Here is a 26,818-nt window from a genome sequence, read left to right on the forward strand (position 1 = left end):
GAATTGCTATTGTTTTAAATTTAGTGGCTTTTAGTTTGGTCTTCCATGTTTCAGCAGAGTAATATTTGGATGTGAAATATATAAAAACAGGGTACCAATAATGTTCGTAGCTCCAAAAAGAAATGGGAATCTTGATTTGATTAAAACCAGGCCATTTCCATGTCAAACAGAAAAGTACTAAACCTTATGATTTTATCTTTATGGTTGTTTAGATTTTGTGGAAATGTAGTATTGGTAAATAATTACAAAGCATGATTTTAACATTTTTGGAATTTTAGAGTAATTTTAGTGTATTAATGACTTTGAGTTTATTTAAGCCAAAATAATTATTTCGGGCCCTTTAAAAAAATCTTTTTGAGGGCTTTAATTTTGACATTTTAATCTTGTAAACAAAAACTTCTTTAGGTATTCGTATTTGCGTTGTCATACTTACCAGTTGTGGTGAAAAATGAATTAGTCGTATGATCTTGGACAACAAAGAAAACACAAGCACTTTTTTGCTGTGTCCATTAAAATAAGTAAACGCTATAGTTGTAATGGTGTATAAATCAATAGTCGCACAATCACTCTACCACCAGCTTACGTGCGGCATTTGTCCTTGACAAAGCAGACTTTGTGACTTGAGACAAAATAATAAATGCAAATAATATTTCTGGATTTTGAGAAATTTTTGGTAAATATGTTCATAATATTGCTGAACTTTAATACAGTTGACATTACTATCATTAACAACCGAAATTGGTGAATAACTATGGCTTAGTTTGTAAATATAAGCTAATTTTATCTCTATTTCAGAAATAATGCTATTTTAAAATTATTTTGCATTGTAAGAGAGATGGATCTGATTTTGGGGCTTACAACAATTTTCTATCATTAATTGTAAGAAAGTATCGTAATGTTTATTTAAAAATTTTTATAACTTAGTACTTGAATTTTTTGGTAGCTTTTGTATGGTTATCAGTTAATGCATTGTAAAATTGTATTTAAACTAGTTAATATTATCAATTTTTTCTTTTATAAAATATATTGTTGTTTAACTGACCAGTAATATCTAATAATTTATCTGCACATAAGGAAAATACAAGCAAAATTTACTTCCAACACAAATTGTTTTGCTTAGAAAATTTTCATTTAAGATTTTAGGCTATTAGGCAATTCTGCATCCTACAAAAATCTTTAGGCCAATCTGAACACTTTTAATTCTTGTGAAGTGTTTTTTATCAATCAGGGCTGTTATGATGTAAACTACTTGTCTTAATTTGTTGCGAGTTGGAACCATGTAAGACATGCTATTTTAAAGTTGATATTAGTGAACAAATTAGGAAGAATGATCATCAGAATATGATTCTAATATGTTCATATTAGCATCATCAGAATATGATTCTAATATGTTCATATTAGCTGGAGTATACTATAAGAATGAGATTTGTTTTATATGCTGACCTATATTATAGTTTGATCTTAAATTATATTGTATACAGGTTTAAGAATCTCATGAGGATTTACTGCAGTTGATTGTGTACCAAATGCTGTACTGTTTATTTCAGCTTACTACATTGTAATTGAGGAAAATTTTTCAGTTGTCACAAACTCTCCATTACCAGTTAATCTGTTCATTCTTTGCCACATGTACTTCTTATTTTCTGTTTCCATCTGTTGTGTCAGCATTCTAATTATGCCCTTTAATCTTTGAATGTGTGTTTTACTATTACTGTAAGAGTATCTTATTTTCATTAATTGAAAAAAATATGATATAAAGATGTTGAATCTTGCAATATGTATTTTTTTTTTTGCAGGTAGAGAAAGAACTGCGAGATATTTGTTCAGACATTTTGGGCGTTCTAGATAAACATTTAATTCCCTGTGCATCTAGTGGAGAAAGTAAAGTATTTTACTACAAAATGTGAGTAAAATTGCTTGTGTACAGTTTTCAGTTTTATTCATAAAAGAACATGTTAAATAAATATATTCAGTGAAACCACTTATTTACACTTTTCAAGAGACCACGAGAAAAAAAAGTTTAAATTGTAGGAAAGTCTGTTAGTGTTCTAAATTGTACAATGCATATAGATTCAGTGCTTGATGCATTCATAATATAAACCTTTACTATTTTAATATTTGTAATGTTTGCACTGTTTAAATAACTAATTGGACACTTTAACAATTCACTGGACATCTTAAAAAAACTGAGTACACATTCTAAAATAATATAAATGCAAAGTGTAAACAAGCGGACGAAAAAAGTAACTCAAGTTACTGGCATTTTCTGTTTAAGAACAAGGAAGATACATGATGTATCACTTTTGGGTTGCTATACATATGTTATACTTGTGCTAAACATTAGTACTATCACTTGGTGCTGTAGTGATGTGATTTTGAGATATTGAAATATTTTATTTTTAAAATATCTGTGCAGTCTCGACAGTCGGAACAACCTGGAGAGAGAGAGGAGAGTAGAGAGAGAAGCTTGGTAGCATTAGGACAGGCAGCTCGGGCCAATTGCATAGTACGCAAGCATTTAGGGTATTCCTTTTTGTTTGTTTGTGCTATTACATCCAGTTTCATGTTTCCAGTAACATGGAATGCCATTATTTGATGGTTTTATTTTTTTTTAGTGGTATGTTACCTATTGGTGTGAATTTTGGCAATATCACAAGAAAAATAACTCTGCACTCTGTAAAAGGATGAGCGGAAAAATCGCAGGTTTTACAGAGTTAGTGGTGCTATTATGGAATGAGATTAAAATGCTTTTCACAGGAAGGGAAAAGTCATTGCAGAATTTTTGCTTAAAGATTTGATAACTTGTTATGGTATCTTGGTAGTGAACACATGTACTAATGTAATAAATGTAAAACACATTAGTGCAGGGCTGCCAACACTTTGAAAACCATATCCTTGATTGAAATGTGAAATATCCTGTAATATCCTTGTTTTGAATATAAAATATCCTGTAAAATCCTGTACGTTAAAAAATACAAAAAAAATAAGCAATTTTTATGAAATTTACTTGATCATAATGTACGTAACTATACTTCAATCAAAACAATTCAATTTTTAACACTTTATACAAGTATTTAAACACACACATGTAGCCTACACTTCACCACTGGCAGTATTTAACAGGGACTGGAAGTAACGCGCTACTAGTAACGACGTTATTTGTAACAGTTACTTTTTATGGTAACGATTGTGGTAACGCAATATATTAAGTTTTCAGTAACTGTAACTGTAACTGAACTACATTTTTCTGCCTTAAAGTAACGATAACTGTCGTTACTTCTTGCGTTACATTTTTTAAATGTATTTCTTAATGAATGAACAACGATTTGTTGATTTTTTCAATCCCAGAACGAAAATCCCGACAAGCCTATTATTTGCGATGGTATTGCTTGTACTTGTAAAACTGCTGTTGGCTAGCCTGCACTCGTATTTTGATTGTCATTTATTTAATATTTGCGACATGCTGGTTTACTGCTGTGCTGTTTAATTAATTAACCTACGTGTGCACATGCGCGAAAGCATGACAGAATGTAATGAAGCGAGAAGCCTAGAAAGCAGTCCAGAATTTTCATTGCCGTGGCCTTCATATTCTAATATTTTCGAAGTTCGGTCGAATGATAAAAATAACCTTATTGTGAAGTGCTTTTTGTGTGGTGCTGCGAACAATTTTGTAGTGTGAACTAATTATAATTACTCAATGTAATTTAAGACCTATTTAAATTTTTTAGTTTAAATAAACATATATCTTTACTTAACACAATATGTTTTATTAGCTTTTAATTATAACAATATTACGTATCACATTTTTAGTTTTTCACAAAGTAACTGTTAAAGTAACTTATAGTTACTTTTCTCAGAACTGTAACTGGTTTATTTTCAGTAGTGTAACTTGTAGTTGTAACAGGGTTACATTTCCAATGGAGTATTTGTAACTGTAACTGAGTTACTTTTTAAAAGTAACTTTCCGGTCCCTGATATTTAAATATCACTTTTTCAGATGTTTTGCTCTATTCCTCATTTCTTCTGTTGGCTGGAATTCTGCCATATTCTTCCTAGAAGAGATATGCAACAAAGCATTTAGCATTAGCGATTCAAGAGATGACCTGTGCGCTGTCTTGATAAGGTTGAGCTTACTAAATATCCTTTCCACCCCTGCATTGCTGTGTGGAAGAATAAGCATTGCCTTTGCAAGTTTACAAAGCAGTGGAAAACATGTTTTCCCATTAATTTCATACTGTGACACTTTATGCCAGGCCTGCCACCAAAGTAGGTTCCTAAATCCTCTTTAGAGCATTTAAAAATCATGTAAAATTTATAGCTATAATTGACACAATTTATTTTTCGCTGTAACTTATAATATATGTACATTGCATTCCAAACCATAATTTTAAAAAAAATCAAATGAATGTAAAATTTTTTTAAGATTTGCCACTTACATTACAAAACTAATAGTTGGTATCACAATAAAATGAAAAATAATTTAAAAATTTCTCTTAAGTATAGGCTTTGGTGCTTTTCTTATTTACAAACTATAAATACATCCATACAACTGAAGTTATTTACAAGTTAAAAAAAAATGTATTTCACATCATTAACTAGCTACTTTTTCATGTTCTGTGCTCTTTCCCGCATCTCGTCAGTGGGCTTGAAAGCCAGATCTGCAGATGTTCTCATTCTGCAATGCAACAGCGCATTTAACATTGGTGATTCCATTGACGTTCTGTAAACAGTTTTAACCATCTTGAGATGGCTGAAAACCCTTTCCACAGATTTTCTCCAGTTGCAGCTCCATCAAAGCCATTACTTTGTACAGATGAGTTTCAACAATCTCAGATTTAAAGAACCTTGCTAACATTACAACCTGCCTAGTGACTGAAACATCAGTTGATTCATCAATCATCTGTGTGAAAAATTGTTTTCATTGCATAGGTAACATAATCTGCAACTGATGTACCCAAATATTGAATAATTATCTGGCTAGTTTTAGTGCGAGAACAATGAAAGTTTCTTGCGATTTCACTATCTGGAAACATTTGCGGGCCAAGTTTCATAAAAATTATCACCGAGTTTCACAGATAAATTGTTTTCACAAACGAAGTTCGCCCATAACAGTTCCGCATCAATTATTTTGTTTGGTTTGGTTACAAAACTCGTCAAAGAACAACTCTGATCAGCAGCTCGTTGGTTTTTCGCATGAACTTGCGTCTTCAAGCCGCCCTTTGTCACGTTCAGTTCCGAGTTGCAAGTCGAACAAACGGCGGAAAATTCCGTTTTGCCACGCCTCAACCATTTCAATTCTTGCTCCCATTCTTTACGATAACGCTGTTTATAAAGTGACCTGTCCGGCGAAGCCTTTCGTTTTTTCTCCATCACAATCAGCTAAGACCAAAACTACTACTTAAATCTAGAGGTGGGTCGAAAAGTATCAACCTGATACTTTGCAACTGATACGCGCCTGTATCAAGAAGGGCAAACGAGCACACTTGAAAAGTATCAAGTACTTTAGTATCAGTTAAGAATTCGCCTGGAACAACACCACGGCCAATGTGCGCAGAACCCGATCGCAGATGACGGTCACTTGGGCGGAGCTTGTGAAAGGGGAGGGAGCAGGAACGAGGAATAAGGGATAAAGAAGGGAAATAATGTAGGGGAGGAAGCGCATGGGAAGGCGTTGAAGGAGAGGCGCAAAGCGAAATTGTTAAGAGTCGTTTGGTTATTGTCCCACACCAAAGTACGCTCAGTACGCAGTGCGTGCACAGTCTCGTTCAATAATAAAACTAATGAAATTTTAATATTTAAAAAGTACATTAATACAAGATATAATATTTATATTTGTGCACCTAACAGCTATGAAAATGCAAATAAATTCTCAGTTGACACTAATAACAGATGTAATCAACATATGGACTTTTTTTTCCGAAAACAATTAGTAACTAGTGTTTTCATATATTAAAAGATTACGATTTTATCAAAAATTAAAAATAATAAAAAAAAACAGATACTTACATTAGTGAGCATACTATATCAATGTTTACGTTTCAAATGTTTCTTCAGATTAGTCGATGATGATTTATAACTCAGTTTTTGTTAACACAAATTACAATTGGCAAACTCATTATTTTCCGTAAAAAAATTCCACACAAATGAAGTCTTTTTCCTGCGCTTATCCATTCCTTATTTCACTATAAAGATACTAACTACAAAGCATGACAGCCCGCAACAATGTACATGGTGGTAATTAATACACGGCCAGGACGAACTGCAGTGAATGTTGAACTGATTGATACTGGCTATATCAGGCGGGCATGAGAGTAACAGAGGTAGAGAATTACCGGGCGTGATAAATAATGTATCAGAGACACCGATACCTTTTTTCGCTGGTGATGATGGCACGGAGGATGTGTACCCTGTAACGAGAATGCTGATACCTTGTCGCTTCCTGAGACCGCTACTGCTCTGATACAAAAGTATCAGATACTTGTAACTAGGTACATTACTGTATCAGTATCAGGTTGGAACAGATACCGAAAATTGCTGTAACAACCCACCTCTACTTAAATCACGTAAGAAGTTTGTAAACAAATGCCACACCTAAAACATCGTAACGGCAAAAAATACCAATGTTTACTGACGCTATGACACTTCTTAGCGTTTAACACAACAAACAAAAAACATTTCCCTCGAAACCATAGATATTGTACTTCATGAAACACTATTTGGGAGTAAATGTTTTTGGTTTGTGGTTAAACGATTGGAAGTTCCATGGCGCTACACGTAATGTTAGTGTTTGCTTTACTGTTGGATGCTTGTATGGTTTGACAACTTCAAATAGGTAGTTGAATGTAAATATTTACACGAACGAAATTCAAAAATTAAAATATCGGCGAAGCGTCGTAAATATCCGTGAATGTCGCCGTTTATCCGTTAGTCCGTTTTAAGCTTCAAATATCCGTGAAAACGGATAAAATCCGTAAAAACGGCAGGCCTGCATTAGTGTCTGAAGTAGATAAATAATAAAAAAGTGTTGTTACATAAAACTTAACAAAATAAAGTATTAGGTACATTAAAGGCTAATGTTTTTATAACAACAAAAATTCACAGAAATCAAAAGTCCATAAAACTGTTTTCTCAAAACTAAGTTCCTGCTAAATGTAACTGCAAATAATTTGTGCACTCTGTGATTCTATTCAGCATTCTACCTTTACCTGGAAACTTGGGATCTCAGTAGTTATTCATTTGATATAAATTCTGTTGTAAAAGACCTGAACTGTTTTTTCCAACGCATGTTTAATGAATTACTATTACCTATATAAAAAAGGGTATTTCTTTACACATTTGGGCATATATTGTTTTACGATAGTTATTTGCATTTTCCTATTTTAATCAGAACTGTTTCTGAAAAAGAAAAAGCACTAGCTATTTAGCTACACTTTTTGTGTTAATACTAAATGCATACAACATGAAAATCCAAGTAAATACACATCCACACAATTTAAATTACTTTGTTTGCTAACAAGCTGCAAATTTTGTGATTGATGTATATTTTGAAAAACCAAACCTTCTGGAGAAAAAGTATTTAAATTTTTTTGCTATGTAAACCAAAATAAAATTTCTGTGAATTTTATTAGTGTCCAAATTTAGCATTTTATAGCATTTACTACTACTATAACCTTCCTCTTCTTATAGACAATATAGCCTGGTGATTGTCACACTATTTACACCTATGCAGTTTACTGCAAACATGTTAAAAAATACACACATCTTTATTTGTGCCAGTATTGATGATTTTTCACATGGCGAGATCTTAAAAAATGCACTGAAATTATTATTACATATTTATGGATAAATAAACCCATTATAACAATCCAAACCTCCAGTTAGCTCAAAATCGGTTGGACATACATAAATATTTATAAGTTTGTTTGAATGTTGGAAAAAAAAATTAGGTTCCCAAAATAAATGTATTCAGTGATTGATTACTGAAATAAGGTCTTTCGGACACAAACTGATATTTACTGTTTTTATTTATCCTTCGCAAGTACCAATGGTTCCATCTTATGACCATGAAAAACATATATGTTACAAAAAATTTAAACTGATCGCATAAAACATTTTAGTTGCCTCCCAAAACATAAATATACTGTTCGTTGGTGAAGAAAGTTAAAAAATACACACCTTTCATTGGCAAGTCCCTTGGTTGCTTGCAGCTTGTGCCACAAGCCGAAGAACTCTGTCCTCGGAACAATGACGAAGTTACTTTATCATCGTTATAGGCTGTTACCAATGACTATGGCCAAAAATTTTTAAATAAAAGTTACGAAACATGAAAAGGTTTAATGCACACTGTATAGCCCAGACCACAGCTTGAAAATTCTCTGCCTCTATATTACTTTGTTAATTCTGAGCTGCCGCCCGACATGTGACCTTTCAGTATCTCGACCAGAAGCTGATTAACTCCATGGCCGCCATTTCTCCTCCAAAAGGGTCAAGGATGCTCATGTGATGTAATTTACAATTAATCATAAAAATGCACATAAAATTTCAGCCAACACTGGCACGTGGCAACAGTCTTTCCCATGCTTACAGAATTCACTTGACTGTCACTGTCTCTATTTATCCTGACTTCCTTGTCGCGAGATGTTGCAAAACCTGCTTTCAAACAAAGAACCATAGCAAAAATACAAAAGAAATATGTGAAAGCACATAAATACTAAAATGCGTAAGCAAAAATAGGTATATAGGTAGCTTATTCACCATAAAACAAGTAAATAATCAGTAATCCCACTGAAGCATGAAACAATATAAATAATAATCACGAACACATTGCAGATGTATAAATATTTCTCAAATGTATAAGCAGCTATTATTTACATTATACCATAAAACCTAACTATATTTCATTTCTGATTATAATATCCTAATAAATCTTTACTAAAGTCATTTAAAAAGTGGGGAGGGCAGTAGCCGGTGTTGCTACAACATAGTACAGGTAGAAGTTGAAAGTCTAACTTGCTGCAAATATGCGCATGCAGGTGCAAATGTGTATTAAGAAAATTATAGCTTTGGTATAACCACTTAAAATGATGTCGGCAATAGTTGATATATTGTTTTAGGAAGGGTGACTACCACCGGTACCTAGCAGAGTTTGCTATGGGCAATGACAGGAAAGAAGCAGCAGAGAATTCATTAGTGGCATACAAGGCTGCTAGTGACATTGCCATGACGGAACTGCCGCCAACTCATCCGATAAGGTATGACACTATTACTGTTTAGTTGTACACCTGAAGTTTGTTAATCTAGTGTAACTTAACATTCCATAAGCTTTCATAGTCGCGTTAATTATGGCTATTTTTGCAAGTAGCACTTCAAGTACTGAGTTCATGAGCCTGCTTATGGGAGAGAGAACTGGGAACAATAGGAATTGTTGTTTTGTGACCTGTTGTGTTAACCCTCAAACCAACTCAATGCAAAATTAATCCACATTACATACTGTGCCTGTGAGCTTGCTTGTGCAAATGTGTTTGGTACAGATCTACATAAACAGTTAATTTTGTTTTATTTTGTGTACCAGCAATATGAATAATTTATTTAAATTATTACATCTGGAAAAATTTTAATGCAGTTTTGACTGTCAAGTATAGTTTCTTTATTATTTCCCACTCCTCTTATGAAAATTGTATGTGTAATTGAATGTGCATGTTCGCAGCTTCAAGAAGTGTTCTAGCCTTGTAGCAAGGCTACTCTAGTGTGTCATTGAGACACAGGTTAGTGAATATTCCTTATGGAAGTCTGTAATCATATATTTTTGAAGAACATCATTATTTGTAGATGATTTTTGAAATGGCCACCTTCTTAATTATCGAAAGCAAATTGTGGTATTTAAATTGGCATTCTGGAAGTTCTGAAGTCATTACAATATTCGATAAAACATGGCCTCACCTGCATCATCGTCAAAATTATAATTTGTCTCATCATCTCTTACTTGTTGCGTTTATCAACGTAATACTGCCAAGTGTACTTCATCTCATCTTCCATCGACAAAACAGGAAGATCTTCTGCTTGTTCTTTAACTTTCTTGTAGAAAACTTCAATGATTTCAAACTGCAGTGCGTGTTTAATGTATGTTTGATGATAAGACACCACCAATTTTCCAAATTTCATCATCATACCGTGACCATCTGTTTTTTTGAGCAATGATGTAGTATTTCTAATGAAATACCAAATTCATTTACATATTTTGTATTTCCTCCACTATTTTTTTTGCGAGAAGGGACCTCATAAACACTTATGAGCCCCAGATTTTTGAAGTGGTTCTCTCCTGTGAAATGTCTTGAATGCAAATTCAAGTTTAAGTATCTTCAGTTGCTGATTTAAGTCCATTCATCAAATGATAGAAAATTTATGACCTTATTTGCATATTCTTTGTATTTCGTCCTTCAGTTGGTTTTTGTTTTTGTGACTACATTAATGATATTGTAAATAATATCTACAGATTTTGGTAATCGGTGACATGTTTTAAAGAGCATTCTCAAATCCTCACATCCTATAATTGCCGAAAAGGCTATCCTTTCAAAGAAGTCATGCGTGATATCATAACTTCCATTGACAGTTTTGGATCAGTCAGATTTTAGTCCTTGAAGTCAACCAGCAAACACGCAACAACCACAGGCACTAACACACACACAGCAGTCTGAAAACCAACTGACGACTGAGGAGAGCGCTCGCATTGATCACCTCGCCAAAGAAAAGTATGAAATGAAAGTAACTTAAATGCACAATAAAAATGAAAATCTTATGCTGTCGATGTCAGTCCCAAAAGTACCAAAAGATCCAGGGATCCATTTTAAATTCCCAGTTCTTTGACTACATTAAAAGTGCTGGGAATTCATGATACTTTTGGGACCAGGATTTCCCGTTTCTGAACCCTACCTCGAATTATTAAAATACTATCTTTTTATTCCTTTTAGGTAGTATTTATGTGTTTGCCATATGTTTTATGACAGTAATTTGAAGTTGTTTCATGCTTTTTAAGTTCTGATCATTTGCTTGCTTTATGGTAAATGAGCACCTAGATGTTATTTTTACATTTTTGTTTATTTCGGTAGTGCTTTTGCATATTTAATTAGTGTTTTTTTCCTTATTCATAAAGGTGCGTTGAAGTAATTTTGTTTTGCATTTTTTTTTTTGTGATTGTTCTTTGGTTGGATGAGCAGGTGCTATAGTTGGCCCAGTGCACAGTAATTAGAGAGAGACAGAGAGTTCATTAGCCGCGAGAAAGGACTCTGGAGTTAGTCAGGGTTCTGTTGCCATGCATCAGTATTGGCTGCTATTTTTTTCATATATTTTTTTTTATTTGTTAAAAATGATGTTACCAGACCTTGTAATTTTTTCTTGTTGTAATCTTTGTTGGAATAGCCTCATTGCGAGGGTTATGAAATTTATATACTGCTATGTTTTTGTGAGGGCTGTGCTGTGATTGGTGGGAGAGGTTTTTGCAACTGCCACTTTTTTCGGGTGGTACGCAGATGCGTGTAGCCTCGTCAATCAACGTCTACTAGGGTACTGAGAGGCCTAGTGTCAGGCAGAGGCTCAAAACTAAAATATAAATGGTTTGAAGAGAGAAGTTTGTGGCTGAGGTTACGGCGCTACCTTTTAAATCAATTTTCCTTTGTTTTCGGAATTGTAATTACAATTTTTTGACCACAGTCATCTGTATTATTCCAAACAAGGATCACGTATAATTTTGTCGTTCCGATGACGGAGTCCTTCGGTTTTGTACCGTGAGTTCATGTGCAACCACCGAATGTACTTGTGAACTATCTTTTAATATTTTTCCTTCGGTTCCTGCCAACAGGCAACTTGTTTGTTTTGGAGTCAGTGAAGATATTATGTGCAATTTGTTTGAAATTCTACATGTATTTGTTCTCGTGGTCTAAAAATGGTGGCTATAACATGTGCCATGGGAACAGCTCAATGTCAAAATTCGACAGACCACAAGCCATAAGTACACCTTGAGCAACTTGAAGTTTTCCAAGACATGCGCTGTGGGAAAAAGGCTTTAGAATTTGTGGCCATGGCCACTAAAGTCTAGGGTCACGTTTGTAGACAGGTGTTTGTCACCATGAAGGCACAGGGTAGCAATTGTGTGTTTTGATTAATTATTTATGGCATAGTCACATTTTAAGTTTAGCAGTCACTACAGAAACAAGACACGCTTAAGTGAACAATGGAACAGTTTTCCCAAAAGTTTACTGCGGATAGAAGGACCTCTAAATCCTTATTTCATTATTTTAACAAGCTTAATCCTCATTTGAACACAAGAAGGAAGGGTCTTGAGAGTTTCTCTATGCTTGCTAGTATGCGATTTCCCATTGAGAAACATTGATTAATATTCATAAAATTATATGCTATCCAAATTGTAACATGAAGTAGAGAGATGGTCGCACCATATCTTAGACATATTATGATTGCTTTAGTTCACTCACCATAAGAATACAATAATTTAAGTAGTAAAATCATTCTACTAAACTTACTGAACAATAAGAGCATTGCAGTAAGGAGTTTTATGGTGTGGCCCTAGTAAAATTGTATGTAATGTCACAGGTTGTTATATGAAATAAGTTTATTCATGTGTGAATTGTATTCCACTGGCAGAGAGTACCAGTTACTGGCAGTCAGGGTTTTCTTTGTGACTTACTCCAAATTTAGTGTCAAGCTTGGTGATACTCATGTGAAAACAGGTTTCAGCAATGTGTTGATTATGATACGAATTAAGAAGTGAAACAATTGGTTCAAATATGGCATCTTATACATAGCCTTTCAATATTATAGTTACTTAATGTTGGTAATGTCGCTGAGTATGTACTCTGTAGAGAAGTACAGTAGAGAAGCAATAAGGGTAAATTTGTAACTGTTTCTCCTAGATTTTTTTTTGATGCTTAATGTTTTCACAATGGTATCTAGTGTGAAATATTAATGATTTTGACAAAACAAAATTCAGGAGCTTTTAGAGAAACTTTATACAATGGCATAAAGGCAGTGATGTAGTGGTCTATGTTTAATATAGTCAATATGCTCACCTAGGAGAGTCTGTGCAGATCACAGCACAATGGCCTCTTCGTTCTACACTCTACACTGTCTTGGCAAGTCTGTGCAAATCATGGCACAAAGTCCTCTTTGTTCTACACAATACCCTGTCTTCCCCTTGCTAGTTGAGATGATTTGACTGTCGGTAGCACTGGCTCGTCTCTATTCCTACATGCAAGGATACTTAAGTTGCAGATAACTGTGCAAGGCGTGCTTAAAGTGCATTGCTGCACACACAATGTTGGTCGGCCACAGCTCTGTTTGCTTGTTACATCTAAGGAGGCTTTTTTTTTCCCTTCTATCTATCCCAAGCGTTCTGTCTAATGAAACAAATTTTACCTTTATAAAATATTTTTCCAACTTTATTGTAAGACGCTAGGAAAATGAACTTACGAGCGCATTGCTAAAATTTATGCTATACTCTGTGATGAAAATAAGACATTTTCACTATAAATAGAAACAAAATATTTATACCTTTGGTAAATTTTGTTTGAAAGACATGATGCTAGGAAAATTATTTCATGTTTTGATTGTGAAAATTCTTATTTTCTAGCAACAAGCCACTTTAAATGTATTTGTGATAGGGTGCAATTCCTTGTTTATGAGTTTTCTTTTGGTAACTGAGGTCATATTTATGCTTGCATGGTATTGTTTTATTCGGGAGATGTCTACCTTTTTTAAAAAAAATATATGTTTATAAAAAAAATTTTTTTTACGTTTTCATTAGACGCCTGTGAAATTGAATTTTGTGAATATTTCACTTAAACTAAATCATCATTCGGTGCTTATTCTTAGTTTTTTGTGACAATACATTGACTATGCTCTTCCATGTATCTTATTGTTTGAAAGACATGTGGCTTGTCAAATAAATTATAGTTTTAATACTAAAGTCACTTATTTTCTTGCAACAGGCTTCTGAAAATGGACTTCACGCTGGCCGCTCGCTAAATGTGTGGCATAACCTGGTGTTTATGGTTTCTTTGGCAATGAGTCATCATATATTCCCTTCTAAAAGTATCTATTTTGGAGAAGTACTGTATTTAATTAAATTAATGTTCGATAATCAGGCAATTGTTTTGAATGTGCTTATTTAAAAAGTTCATTGTAGTAGCCTGTATTTTCCTCATGGTTCTAGAGGCAAAATTGCCGTTGGTTAAAGGAGTGTGAAGGAATAAATAGGGTTATTTTGCATGTGCATGTATATATGTATGTACACACATCATGATGAAATTTCTTGATGATAGCAGAAGATGTCATGTGTCTAAAATATAATTTGTGGCAATAAGCTATGCCTAAAAGATATACTGTCAAGTGCTACAAAATGTAATTCTGCTTAAAATGTTTTTGTTAAATTTTCTAGTTAGTCCCATCTCTGATTATTAGTTAAAATCATTAAAATTCAAATATTTTGCAAGCAGAAAAGTATTTGTATACAACTATTTTACAGTGTACTTTAAGAGCTACATTATCATTATTTATTTCAGGTTGGGCCTTGCGTTGAATTTTTCTGTCTTCTACTACGAGATCTTGAACTCTCCAGATCGGGCTTGCAGGCTTGCAAAAGCAGCGTTTGATGATGCTATCGCAGAGTTGGATACTTTGAGTGAAGAGAGCTACAAAGATTCTACATTAATTATGCAGCTTCTGCGTGACAATCTGACGCTGTGGACATCTGATATGCAGGGCGATGGTCAGTAGATAGTTTGTTGTCTGTGTTGTTTACCACACACAGTCATTTCTTTATGTTGTAATCGTTTTATTCTGTACAGTAAGTTAAACATAGTAATTACCTTGTAGCAGATTATAATTTTCTGGTGGTAATTGCTGTAATTTCAGTTTCAAAATCTTAAGTCTTAATGTAGTCATTTTAAAATATAGCATTTAAAAGTGCCACTGTATGTGTACACTGTAGCTAACTTGTTGTTGTCTTTTTTAACAGTATAGACAGTATCACTGGTGTTTACTTATAGTTCAGGCATTGAGAAGGAATGGTTGTGGTGGCCATATTAGTCATAAAAAACTTAATACATGTTGTGTTGGTTTCTGTGACCATAGTAGTTAAAACCAGGTGAACCATAATAGCAACTATATAGGATGTCCATATAAGTATGTCCCAGTTTCAAAGTTATAACATTTTTATTTTGACTGTTTACAACAAATCTTACATCGAATTGAACCCAAGTCCAATTATTCCCACACTTCGGAGTAATGGAAGCAATAGCCTCTTCAATTCTTTGTCTAAACTCTGGCAAATCATTGGGTAGCAGCAGAATGTAGACACAATGGTTTATAAAGCTCAGAAGGAAAAAATTGCATGGCATTAGGTGTTCATTAGGTGTAGGTAGGCCAGCAAAAAAGAGCTGTCTCTTGACCATTACGACCAATCCAATGGTCAGGGACTTCGACGTTCAACCACTCTCATACAATGATGAGCCAATTGGGGAGGGGCTCCGTCCTGTTGCCAAATATAGTTTATAGGTTCATCCTCTACGAATTGGGAAAAGAGCCATTCTTTCAACATAGGTGGTGCTGCAAGCAAGAAAACAACAAAGCAGTACTTGCACATGCACTTATCTAAAACTCTTTGAATTACTCATTAATTGTGACTTTGAACCAACACTCTTCAATGCTTACAGTTGATACTATTAAAATTTATTACTGGGACATTATTTTATGGACATACTGTGTAATAACCAAGCTGTTTGGAGGAACTAAATCTTGCCTGATCACATGTGCGTCTATTTGCAGCTTATGTTGCTTGCATGTAGCAGTTTGTTTGTTTATAGGAGAAGCAGAACAGAAGGAACAACTGCAAGATGTGGAAGACCAGGATGTATCGTAACTTGCACTGTTAAGGTATCTTCTGGACAGTGTTGAATTCAACTCGTGAAACTGTGACCATGTCCAAAGTTTCTGGCAATATTCATTGGACAGATGTTGAAATAACCTTCTCTGCGTTGTGGCCCAACGATGTTCAAATGGGGTTTTGATGGGTTAATTTAAACTGACAACATTACTTCATCTGACTATTTTACTGAGTAACACTTGCGAAACTGCAGTTTTCCATACAAGTACCTTAATATTTTAGTACCTTTTAAGAGAAGAATCACCACCGGTGCTTTTGGTATTGTAATTATTGATCCATGTGGTGAATTTTTGTGCATTTTATGGATATTTTGTGAAAAAAAAAGTTCTAAACTTTGTTTTTATAACTTCAGCTGCAGTGAAGTATTAAAAAAACTTGTGTAATAAGTGTTTTTATTTTGCTCATTTTGCATTAATTTATAATGTGAAAATGTTACTTTTGAGAATTTGTTGGTTTACATGTACATATTATTCTTTTAAAGTTTTTAAAACTATGAAATATTTTTGTCAAAAAGTAGCACACAATTTTATATTTGGCTTAACCATAAGATTAATGTATAAAATACATTTTTGAAATCATTGCCATTTATTTTTGTATGTTTTTTATTCCATTGTAATTTACTTATTAGTAATATTATTTTAGGTTGGTTTTCTATGTTTTAAGAAGCAATAATATTATTTCATTGCAACCTGTAACTGTAAGTTCTGTCACAGTTGTCCCTAAAACTATTGTTTTTTTTATAAGGTACAGTTTCCAAATATGCATTTAAGAGCAGGAGTTCCGTGTGGATTTCAGATGAAGGTTAGCTCTGTTTATTAAGTTCCATTTAGTGTGGATGAAATTTCTTAACCCTTGACTATTAGTAATAATTTGCTGTGAACTTTGCAATAATAGTGTTGATGCAGTATTGTAGAATTTTACTTTCTGCATGCTGTGTAATGTTAACACTAAGCAATTAGTTGTTTCTTGAATTCCAAGAATTTTTTTAGTCGCTGTCATGATTTTTAGTTTTTTTTTTTTGTAAATAATTTTGTGCAAAGTGGTGTAAGATTGTTTTTTTTACACATATTTCTCACTCAAATTTTTTAAATATCAAAATAACATTAGGGTAGCATGATTATTTTTCTTGCACTCAAGAAATCTAGTGTGTGGTAAGTTATCCCTAGTTCATCTAAATTATCTTTTCAAAATTCAAAAGAGTAGGTATGCAAAATTTGTTGTTCTTATTTGTTTCTTATTTAGATTATGCAAGTGTACAGTAGTTACTAGTGTACCAAAATACATAGTGAAATTGTATAGTACATTTGTTGATCACATGCACACATCAGTCTATGGTATGTATCTATTACAGCTTTAGATTTACAGATTGTGAATAATGCTATTGGAACAGAAGTGAGCAGATGAAATCCATATTATAACATTCACATTGTATTTAAGTATTATGATTATGTACAATACTGTATCCAAAGTTAACACAATGAACTACAGATATTTATTGTAAAATAAATAAGTGTTGTGAAAATTTACATTTGAAAGTTACATTCAGAATTTTTTTCTGTGTAGAGATTTATAATAGGTTGTATTCTGGTACATTTTAGTGAAAAATATTACTATGATAAATTTTTGTTTCAACCCCAACATTAATAGCCAAAAATTTATTTTTTACTTATTTTTTGAAATAAAGACAGGGTTAATTTATTGTACTGTTGTCTTATTTGTTATTAATTTTTGTATTTTTTAAAAAATATTATTTACTCGCTTTTATAGTTTGTTTGCATTTTTTCTAGTCCATTTAAATTTCAACAAGATTAATAACATTCAAGTTGTAACATTCTTATTCACCCCTACCTTTTACAATAGACAAGCATGCTCTTATTTTTGCCAAAAGCACTGAGTTATGTGGAAGAGTTAGCTAGTGTTGTATGCATAGTTCACTTTGTGTGCTGTTCGTCTGCGACTCGGGTTGCCTTGCACGTGGCAAGGGAGTCTGAAGTGAGAGAAGACAGTAAGACAAGAGGGGCGAGTTGTGCACATTATGCCACAATGTTATGTGCAGACCCTTTACTGGTCAGGCAGCAGCACAAGTAGTTACTATTCTTTATCTAAGACTATTTTTTTCCCCAGTTAGATTTAAAGTTGGATGGACGTGAAGTCTTAAGAAATATTTTGCTGCATTAGGAAAATTCCCATAAATACAACTTTAAGTGCTTGAGTAGTACATCCTGCACATGCCACACACTAAATAAGATCAATGTGGGAATTGTTTGGCTAATTAACCAACTGACACTGCTGATAAATATAAAAAGTGGTTTAAAAAAATACCCACGAAGCTATGTTGCAATAATTACCTATAACTACACACCTCAAAAAGGTTTTTTTTTCTTTAATGTGGTGTTTAATACAAAACTAGCTGATGTACCCACGCTTGGCTACAGGAGACTACAGGCAGAACACACTCGCACTGCTCATACATGCTCTACCTGTGGGTACACCATTGTTGCACCCCTTAAATTGAGTGGCGAGGGGGGGGGGATGAGAACTTTGAAAATCAATTGCACTAGAGCCAGCATTTTACGAATGCATTCTTAGGAAACTTCGAAAAATCGGAAATTTTGACACAAAAATATAAATAAAAAATTGAAAAAAATCACAATTAAAGCTTATAAAAATGTTATTTTTTAATGCACAGCGTATTTTTGGGCTTAAATACTCTCAAGTATGTTCCTATAAGGAGAACAAAAAAAATGGGACCTTCAGGTCAAAAATGCGGTGGCAGTAGCTTCTGCGACGTAGGTAGGTACGCAAAGCTCGTCCGGTTGGCCATCCCCGATTTTATGAAGGTAGTGATTTTACTAATTAAACTTTTGGAACCGTGAATATACGTAAAATTGGGGTTCTAGTGTAATGAAACAATAATTGTTACAATTAAATGGAAAGAAATATAAAACAGATGCAGATCTCGGGTTTCAAAGTTTTTAAAGGCCTTCAAATTCACATTTATTTAAATACTACTGTGTCAATATAATGGCAAAGACAAGTGAAGGGTTCTTGGCAAAAAAAGACCATATAGTCCAAGAATGAAATTGTTCCTACTTTGTTTCTCGTTATTTAAATAACGTAAAACTTGCACTGTAACATAAATAACACTTCCTTAATCCACTTTGATGTTTTAATCAACATTAATACCAAAACAATCTTTATAGATTGATTGATGATACAAGGGAAGCAGTTGAAAACCATGTTAACATTGTAAATGTAAAAATAAAAATGTTGAAACATGCCTAAGGGTAGCTTACAATTAAAAAATGTACTAATGCTAAGACAATGGTATGCAAAATTGAATTTTTGGACTAAGGTTGTGTTTGTGAAACTGTTCATTGAATAGTTACCCCAAATATGGATATAACCCACAAATTCACATTGTATCAAGAAAGCATTGCTAGAGTGAAATATGTTTACTGGCATGCCAACATTTAACAAAAACAAAACATTCTGATTTAGGAAATTGGGCTTTGTATGCAAGTTGTAGATCACTATTTCACTAAACATACAGTACTGTGTTTTATCGCATTGTTGTGGGGGGGGGGTTAGCCTGAGCTAACCGGCAACATTGAATTAAGGAAAAAGGTGACAGAGAGGCAGGTGATACTAAGTCACTTTCCAAAACGCCACATTTATTATGGAAACGGGAGTAGGCACAAACACTTAACATTTTAATTACTGACTCCTATAAGATACTATCGAGTCTCTAATACTTAACCTAATAAGTCACGGTTCATTGTCCCAGTTTATTAAGCGTGCGTATTGTTTGACGTCAATAAACAACGGTGGACACGGGCCGATTCTGGCCGTCAGACTTTCCAGTACTTGCCTTTACAATCACAGCCGTCGGAGTCCGTGGTAAACAGGATATCACTCGTGTGATTGCTGTAGAAACCGAAAATGGGCTCTACCACCAACGGCGACAAAGTCCTGTAGCGACCGCTGGGCCACTCGACATGGTAGAAGACTCAGGTGTGCAGTCCGGCTATAAGCTCGCGAGCTGGCGCGTGCGTGGGCTAATATACCCGGCAGCCGAATGACGTCACGTGTTACGTAACCGCGGCAGTCGACTGACGTACTGCGGTGCCATTTACACTAGACGAGGCCGCACGAGGCTCGGACGTCCCGGTCGTACACCCCGCAACAGCATACTAGTTGCACTGTTTCAAAGTATCAAAATTGGTAAAAAAAAAATTGGTTGTCTGTATAAGTTGGTTTACGGATGATAGTTTAACGTGACGTCATAACAAAACATTGATGAAATGATTGATCCAGAAGAAAAGGAAATATATTCCGCCTGAGACTGAGCCGTAATAGGTTTTTGCAACCAAACCAGTTGGGCATTAAAAATATTATATTCTTTGAGGAAGAAATTTTTTTTTAATTTTTCTGTCTTTTGTATGATAAAATCTACCTCTGCATACTTTTATGAATAACATTGAATCATTTTTATTGAATTATCACTATTTTGTATGGATACAAAGGAGTGAAATGAGATGTACAGTTTAATTAATAAATTTACTTTTATTTGCATTCATTAATTCAAATATATTTATTATTTTTGAAATGTCGCGTGTGCCCTATTTATTTTTACAAGTACAAAAAAAATTCCGCAGCTGCTGGAATTCGAACCGACAACCCTTGGATTGGAAGTTAGCGGTGATGACCGCCAGGCCACGAGGCCATGCTTGATATTTAGTTGTTTCAGATTATATATACAGATTTATAAAAATTTTGCTCACGGTAGGGGAATAATATTATTTCGTTTTTACAACACGATTTTATAACAAATACGCATCTCAAATACACCAAACTTATTTATAATGTGTTACAATATTTTTTAAAACATTGTGCAAAAGATCCCGGGTGTAATTTGAATTATGTGTAACTGTATAACACCATTGTTGGTTCAAAACGTATTTGAATATTCAACATTACTTTTAAATAACCATACCGATTGTGCTGAAAATCGGGGGACAATTGTTAAATTACATAATATTAATAATTCAAACGACGAAAATATGATTGAAAAGTCAAATCGATGGTTGTTCCAATCGAGTGGAAGAGAGATGCCACGCATGCGTAATATGAGTATGAAGAGAGATGCCACGCATGCGTACAATGAGTATGAAGAGAGATGCCACGCATGCGTAAAATGAGCAAACAGGACACATCCGTAGTGGGACACTTTTTCGTGCGTGTAGCCGGCGTTCGTCGATTTATTAGACGTCACGTCAAAAATTAAAAAAAAATGAAGATGGCATATTAACTCGGTACACGTGATAAAAGTGAAAATACTTTTGCAATTCAAACCTCGATTCGTAAGTATATCGTAAAGGGGTAAAACTGCAGAAAGAAGATAATTTTTTTAATAAACATGAATTAACAAATTACTACTCCAATATAAATATCAAAGCTAGAATTGATTATAAAATTTTTTTAATTCAATTTTCTATTATGTTAGGTTAGATTTGATTGAGCATTCTAATAGACTGATTTTGTAGTTCTGCAAATAATACCTTATAGAGTTTTAGTGCAACAGATTCTGCCAATAGCCTACATAGATATACTGCAATGTTTTCATAGGCATTGATGTTCTGCCATGGAATGAATAAACAAGGACAATATCCGCCGCTCCGTGACGCGTAAACTAAACGGCACGGACCTACCTCATGGTAATTATTTAAATTATAACCATTTTGCCACAAAATTTAAAACAAAAAACAATATTCCACGTATGGGATTTGTTTAAACATTTTTTAACTAGCATATTCTAAGTTGGACTCAACATATTTACACACTCGCAGGCTCATAATTATAATATGGTGTGTGATAAATTAGTCAAAACATAATTTGTGATAACTAATTCCTGTCGAATTAAAAGTGTGAAAGCATTATACCAGCAAGAAATATTTAGTTATGCAGCTCAAACAATACTCATGTAACACTGTTTAACAATAGTGATTTACACAAGTAATTAAAATAATACGAACTTGAAAGAACACAATTTTCTTGCGAATATGGCCTGTGGTGCGGTGCACCACAATAAGCTCAAACCTCATGTTGCCCTCTGCCCAAATACTCCCTTACTAGATGCCAGCAAGTTGGGTGATGTCAGGCGCAGGCGGGTTCCTACCGCTGTGACCCACCTATCCCTGCAGTATGGCAGGGTTCAACCTGAGCTGCACGCCACCACGTGTAGGCTGCTCTAGAGAACTAGGCCCGGGAGTTCTCTGCACCATCTGCAACCTTTTAGCGTCGGCCTTGAATTTTACTCCCATCACACCGATGGAAGTTTCACTTCAAAAATACTTGCATATAAGTCGCGTGGTGTTTTTGGTCCTACTGTTAGATTCAAAGCACATTTTGTGTAGCTAGTATACATGACAGGATAAAACACCATGGAATAGCAAACAGTTTTCAAGTTGCTGTTAGGCAGTTTGGTAGTTATAATGGGAAACTAAAGTAATTACAATTACAGTAAAACTCTTTTAAGATGTACGTGCACAATATTTCCCATCCTATACGTAAAATGTTTTGTTCTCGCCATTTTCTCTATAAGGTATACGTTATTTTTTTTCTATGTAAGCTGTTACCCCACAAACTTCCTTTACCCTATAAAATTATATATTTTCAAGCTTAAATCCATTATTAGTTGGGATATTACTGTTTACTCATTTAATTAAGAGAAATACGAATTTTACCAATGCGTATATTTTCTTTTAAAGATGTTTTTAAACGTTTTGACCTTTATCTGTTCAGTCTTTGTCGGTGGTGTGTAGCGCTTATAAAAATGTAGCCAGTGCTAGTTGGCATCATTCATGTTTGGTTACGTTGATGCCCTTAAAGAGTGCGTGCATGTAGCTGATTGCATGCAATGCGCGTGCTCTGTCTAATGCAGAGTAAACTACATTTGATAGCCTGCACTCTTTCGTGGATAGTGTGTCCTATGACTATGGTTATACATTAGTACTGGTTCATGGTTTTCGCTTTTCTATTTAAAGTTAAACAAAATATGTTTTTGTTGCAAGACTTGTTAATTTAAATTGGTTGGCGTGCTTTTGTATACTTTACTTTTAATTAAATATACTTTTCATGTATAGTTTTGTTTTTATAAATAACTTTACCATAACAAAAATGCTTTTCTCACATAAGTCACACCCCTAGTTTTCAAAATTGATTTTAGCATAAAATATGCGACAATCGTGCGATAAAACACGGTACTCACATTTTCGTCGGTTCGAGTTGACGAGTGTGGAGTTTTGTTTAAGCCTTGCGTGTGGGCTGTGTAACATGGCCGAGGGCAATTCGGAACTGTTGCAGATGTGCAATGCGGAGTTGCGTCGGTGCAAAAACGGTTGGGAGGTTCCCAACTTTTGAATGGAATTGAAAACGTCAAGAGCCGACAAATCAACTTACTAATAATTGCATCTGTTACAAATATTTAGTTTAGTTCCTTAAAGGGATAAAATATTTTTCCCCCAAAGAAATCTTATGGCTTGATGGTGCATGTGAGCATGGGTTGTGGGCGTAATATTTTTGCAGACAAATGTAATTTTTTTATTCCTATCAATCCAAAAGCAAACTGCCATTGAATTTTATTAATCATATGAGGCGGCTCAGCAAAAGATTCTGAGCACCCTGTTTTTGCTTCACAATACAGTAATTGGAAACTATAGATGCCCAAATAATTGAAATCCCATAAAAAAAACCACAAATAATTTTTTTAACCACTTAAATAGTTTATTCATCGTGGCAAGGGTTGCACCATTTATTTTACTTCACTTGTATTCATAAAATAATACTGAAGTCTTTATAAACTGAGTCTCAGCACATTGGAACTTAAACAATATGCCACTATGTTCCTTTTGTTACTGCCCTTGTGTAGTTAAGGAGAGCTTTATATTAATTTTGTTATAAAAGACCTGGAAGCTGCTTTGAGTGGGCGAATGACACTGCAGTATACTCAGAGGTACACAAATGAGAAACATTAAAAAAAAAAAAGGGGGGGGGGGGACTTACTTCTCACAAGAGGAAGTAGAAAATGGATTGTATTTAAAGAAATTAAAAAAAATGGGATTTTTGCTTAAAGCTTACCCTTTTTATTGTTAATTATGGTTTTCATTATTTTCTTTTGATAGTTTCAAGAATTACAAAATTACACAGATCAAAGTTACTGGGGCCCTGGCTGTCAAAACGCATTGATTACAAATATATTAATTGTACATGAAATACAAATTTAAAATTTTCCTTTGACCAACTAAGACATGTTATACTCAAGTTTTCATAAAAAAGTAACATAACTCATTTAACTAGGAAGTTGAAATGTTTGTTAGCCCAACCGGTGCGGGACTATGTATAATTTAGGTAACTTTTTGAACAATTTCTGATGTCGTTGACTGTTCACTGGCGGTGACTAGAAGTGAGGAGAAGAGGTGGCGGCTCAAAGGTTAGCCGGCTCGAGAGACGCCGCGTAGCATTCATGTTCCAAGTGCGAGGGAAGCATGTAAATTTAGTGGAATTTGGTGATGGACTTGAGCCGGAGAAAAGGCTGAACTCTTGTACCACCTCTTGGACTCCACTGGAACCAAATGAAAAGGAGGTCCAGTGGTCAAGAATAGAAATTAAGGTGACAAGCAACAGGAATCGAGAAGTCAAGGCAAAAGTTAAGTAGAGCAAATTTAGGAAAATAAATAAACTAGGGATCACTCCAAGATTTCCTGGGATCACATCCCTTAGGCTAATCGCTGCAAGACTGCTTCACGAAAGAGGTCGTGGGTGAGAAGCACCAGAACGCAACGACCACGGTGGCGACAGAAGGACGAATCAATCCATAGGGCTGCATGTAGTTAAACTTGCGCTATGGGCCCGGAGGCCTAGGAAGTGGGGGAACTGACCTGTGATATGCTGGGAGAAGCAGTCTAGAGATTGCTCCTCCGACCTAAAGAAAAAAATAAAGGTGGCTGGTAGCTTAACTAAAGGGGCATTGGAGGTAACTCGCGCTCTGAAAGCAGCGCACTCTGTCAGGCACAGGCAAAATAGACTTGGGGTTAGTTCACAAAAGTCCTGCAAGAGGGACTAACGTAAGCCTGGCACTTATGGGACCAGCTGGTTTGCGCTCTGTCGGGCTGAAAGGGAACTAGAGAGAAGTGTGGTGGCGGCCGGTATAGAGGTCTCACTACAACGCAGAACTAAAGTAAAGTAGTTGGCACCTTCGTCACGAGATGGCGAACGCAGGCCTTTTGCCGGCCAGTGAGATTGTCCTTGATCCCGGCTTGCCATGAGGCGGGGTTAAAGACCTCGGTCAGTGCCCTTGGAATTTGTGGAAAAGATGGAGGAGTGGATCTGCTAGCTCGTGAGAAATGTCTTAGGCGAGTGCTGATACATTCCTGTAGAATGGGGCATGACTGGAGCTGCTAACCTAAGCAGCTGAGCTCTAGGAAGAGGGCTACCCTGGGAGGACGCTGAGAAAAGCACTCTCGGTTATAAAGCCGGACACTGTTACTGGTCGTGTTCATGGCCTGAGGCGGGAAGAAAAATGATGTCTTTTACTTGCCTGGCGAAATCACACCAGGATCTCGGTTGCAGAACTGGGAAAATGTAGCGGAACTCTAGTAGAAAGATTTGATAAGGTTGAACAATGGGCTAACAAAGTTTATATTAGAGAATTTAGGTGAAAAATAAATTTGTGCCAATTATTTCAAATTTGCGGCACACTCCTCTGCTCACTGTCCTAATTTAGTACTAAGGGAGAGGGAGGGCGGCAGTTGCCCACACCTCTCCCCCCTTGATGACCTCTCCAATCTCCACACTACTTCATGTTACTAGACTAATGATATTTGGAGGGGAATCATTCAGGCCTTACAGCCACAGCAGACTTTTTACACTTTTTTTTTAATTTTTCTACCCCCCCTCGTTAGCAAGTTTTTGTCTGTTCCTTATCCTATAAAACTAGCACGCACATTAAAGTCAGCGAGAAACTTGTGCCACACTTAAAAACACCAATTCTTCGAGGCATGCTTTTCAGACTTACCAGGAAATTGTTATGGGTACCTGCATACCTGTTTTTCAAAGATTCTCTGCCCCTGTGACCGCCAGCGACGCAGCCCGCCCAACATGGATTGGACGCGTGAGTTTGATGTGAGCGACTTTGGTCGTGAAGCTTCAGAGCCGCTCGGCCACGATCGGGAGAGGCAACATGGCCGGAAGTAGCCGAAGTCCAACATCTTGTTTGGGAGTGTCTAGAATTTTTGATTAAAGCCTGAGCAGGAGATTTTTACATATAAATAGGGCTGCCTGAGCTTGCAGCCTGGACTGAGTAAGGGGAGCCACCGAGGCGTAGGTGCCCCTGCCAGATTGCCGACCTACGACCGCACCAGCATCGCTGCCGAGAGTCTACACTGTCAACAAGAAGCATTGTCGCCGCCGTCCGAGATTATTCAAGTGCAAATCGGATTTGGTAAGATAGCTTGGATTACTATAATGCTTCAAAGGACTTTACCTGTTGTGGAGTAGAGAGAGGCTTCGGTCTTAGGTATTGGTCAACACAGGTAGTTGCCAGATATAATTTGGATCTGCGAAGACATGTCATGAAGCAGTGGTTACGAGCTGGTAATGAGTGGGCGAGTTGTGGCAACATGCGTGGACTTAGGCGATAAGTGGCACGCGACCAACTGGTTGGGACTTGAACATACAAAAATTATGTACTACTGGAGTCTGACCCTTTGGCTTGGGCGAGTTTCTCTTGAGCTGAGACGAGGTTTCTGAGTGCCCGCCGCTTAGAAGCTTTGCAGTACAAGCAGATCCATTCGTGCCTGAACTGCA

General features: G+C 35.3%; 1 protein-coding gene across 1 annotated transcript in view; it reads left to right on the plus strand.

Annotated features, from left to right (window-relative positions):
• Nucleotides 1–17,655, plus strand: part of LOC134529604 (14-3-3 protein epsilon) — a 37,919-nt gene extending 20,264 nt beyond the window's left edge. The window contains exons 3-6 of the mRNA XM_063363882.1: nt 1,797–1,903; nt 9,114–9,251; nt 14,571–14,776; nt 15,873–17,655. Of these exons, the coding sequence (XP_063219952.1) occupies nt 1,797–1,903; nt 9,114–9,251; nt 14,571–14,776; nt 15,873–15,928 (507 nt within the window). The 3' untranslated portion in view covers nt 15,929–17,655. The remainder of the gene's footprint in view (nt 1–1,796; nt 1,904–9,113; nt 9,252–14,570; nt 14,777–15,872) is intronic.
• The last annotated feature ends 9,163 nt before the right edge of the window (nt 17,656–26,818 follow it).

This window comes from Bacillus rossius, chromosome 2, assembly GCF_032445375.1.
Source record: "Bacillus rossius redtenbacheri isolate Brsri chromosome 2, Brsri_v3, whole genome shotgun sequence".
NCBI lineage: Eukaryota > Metazoa > Arthropoda > Insecta > Phasmatodea > Bacillidae > Bacillus > Bacillus rossius.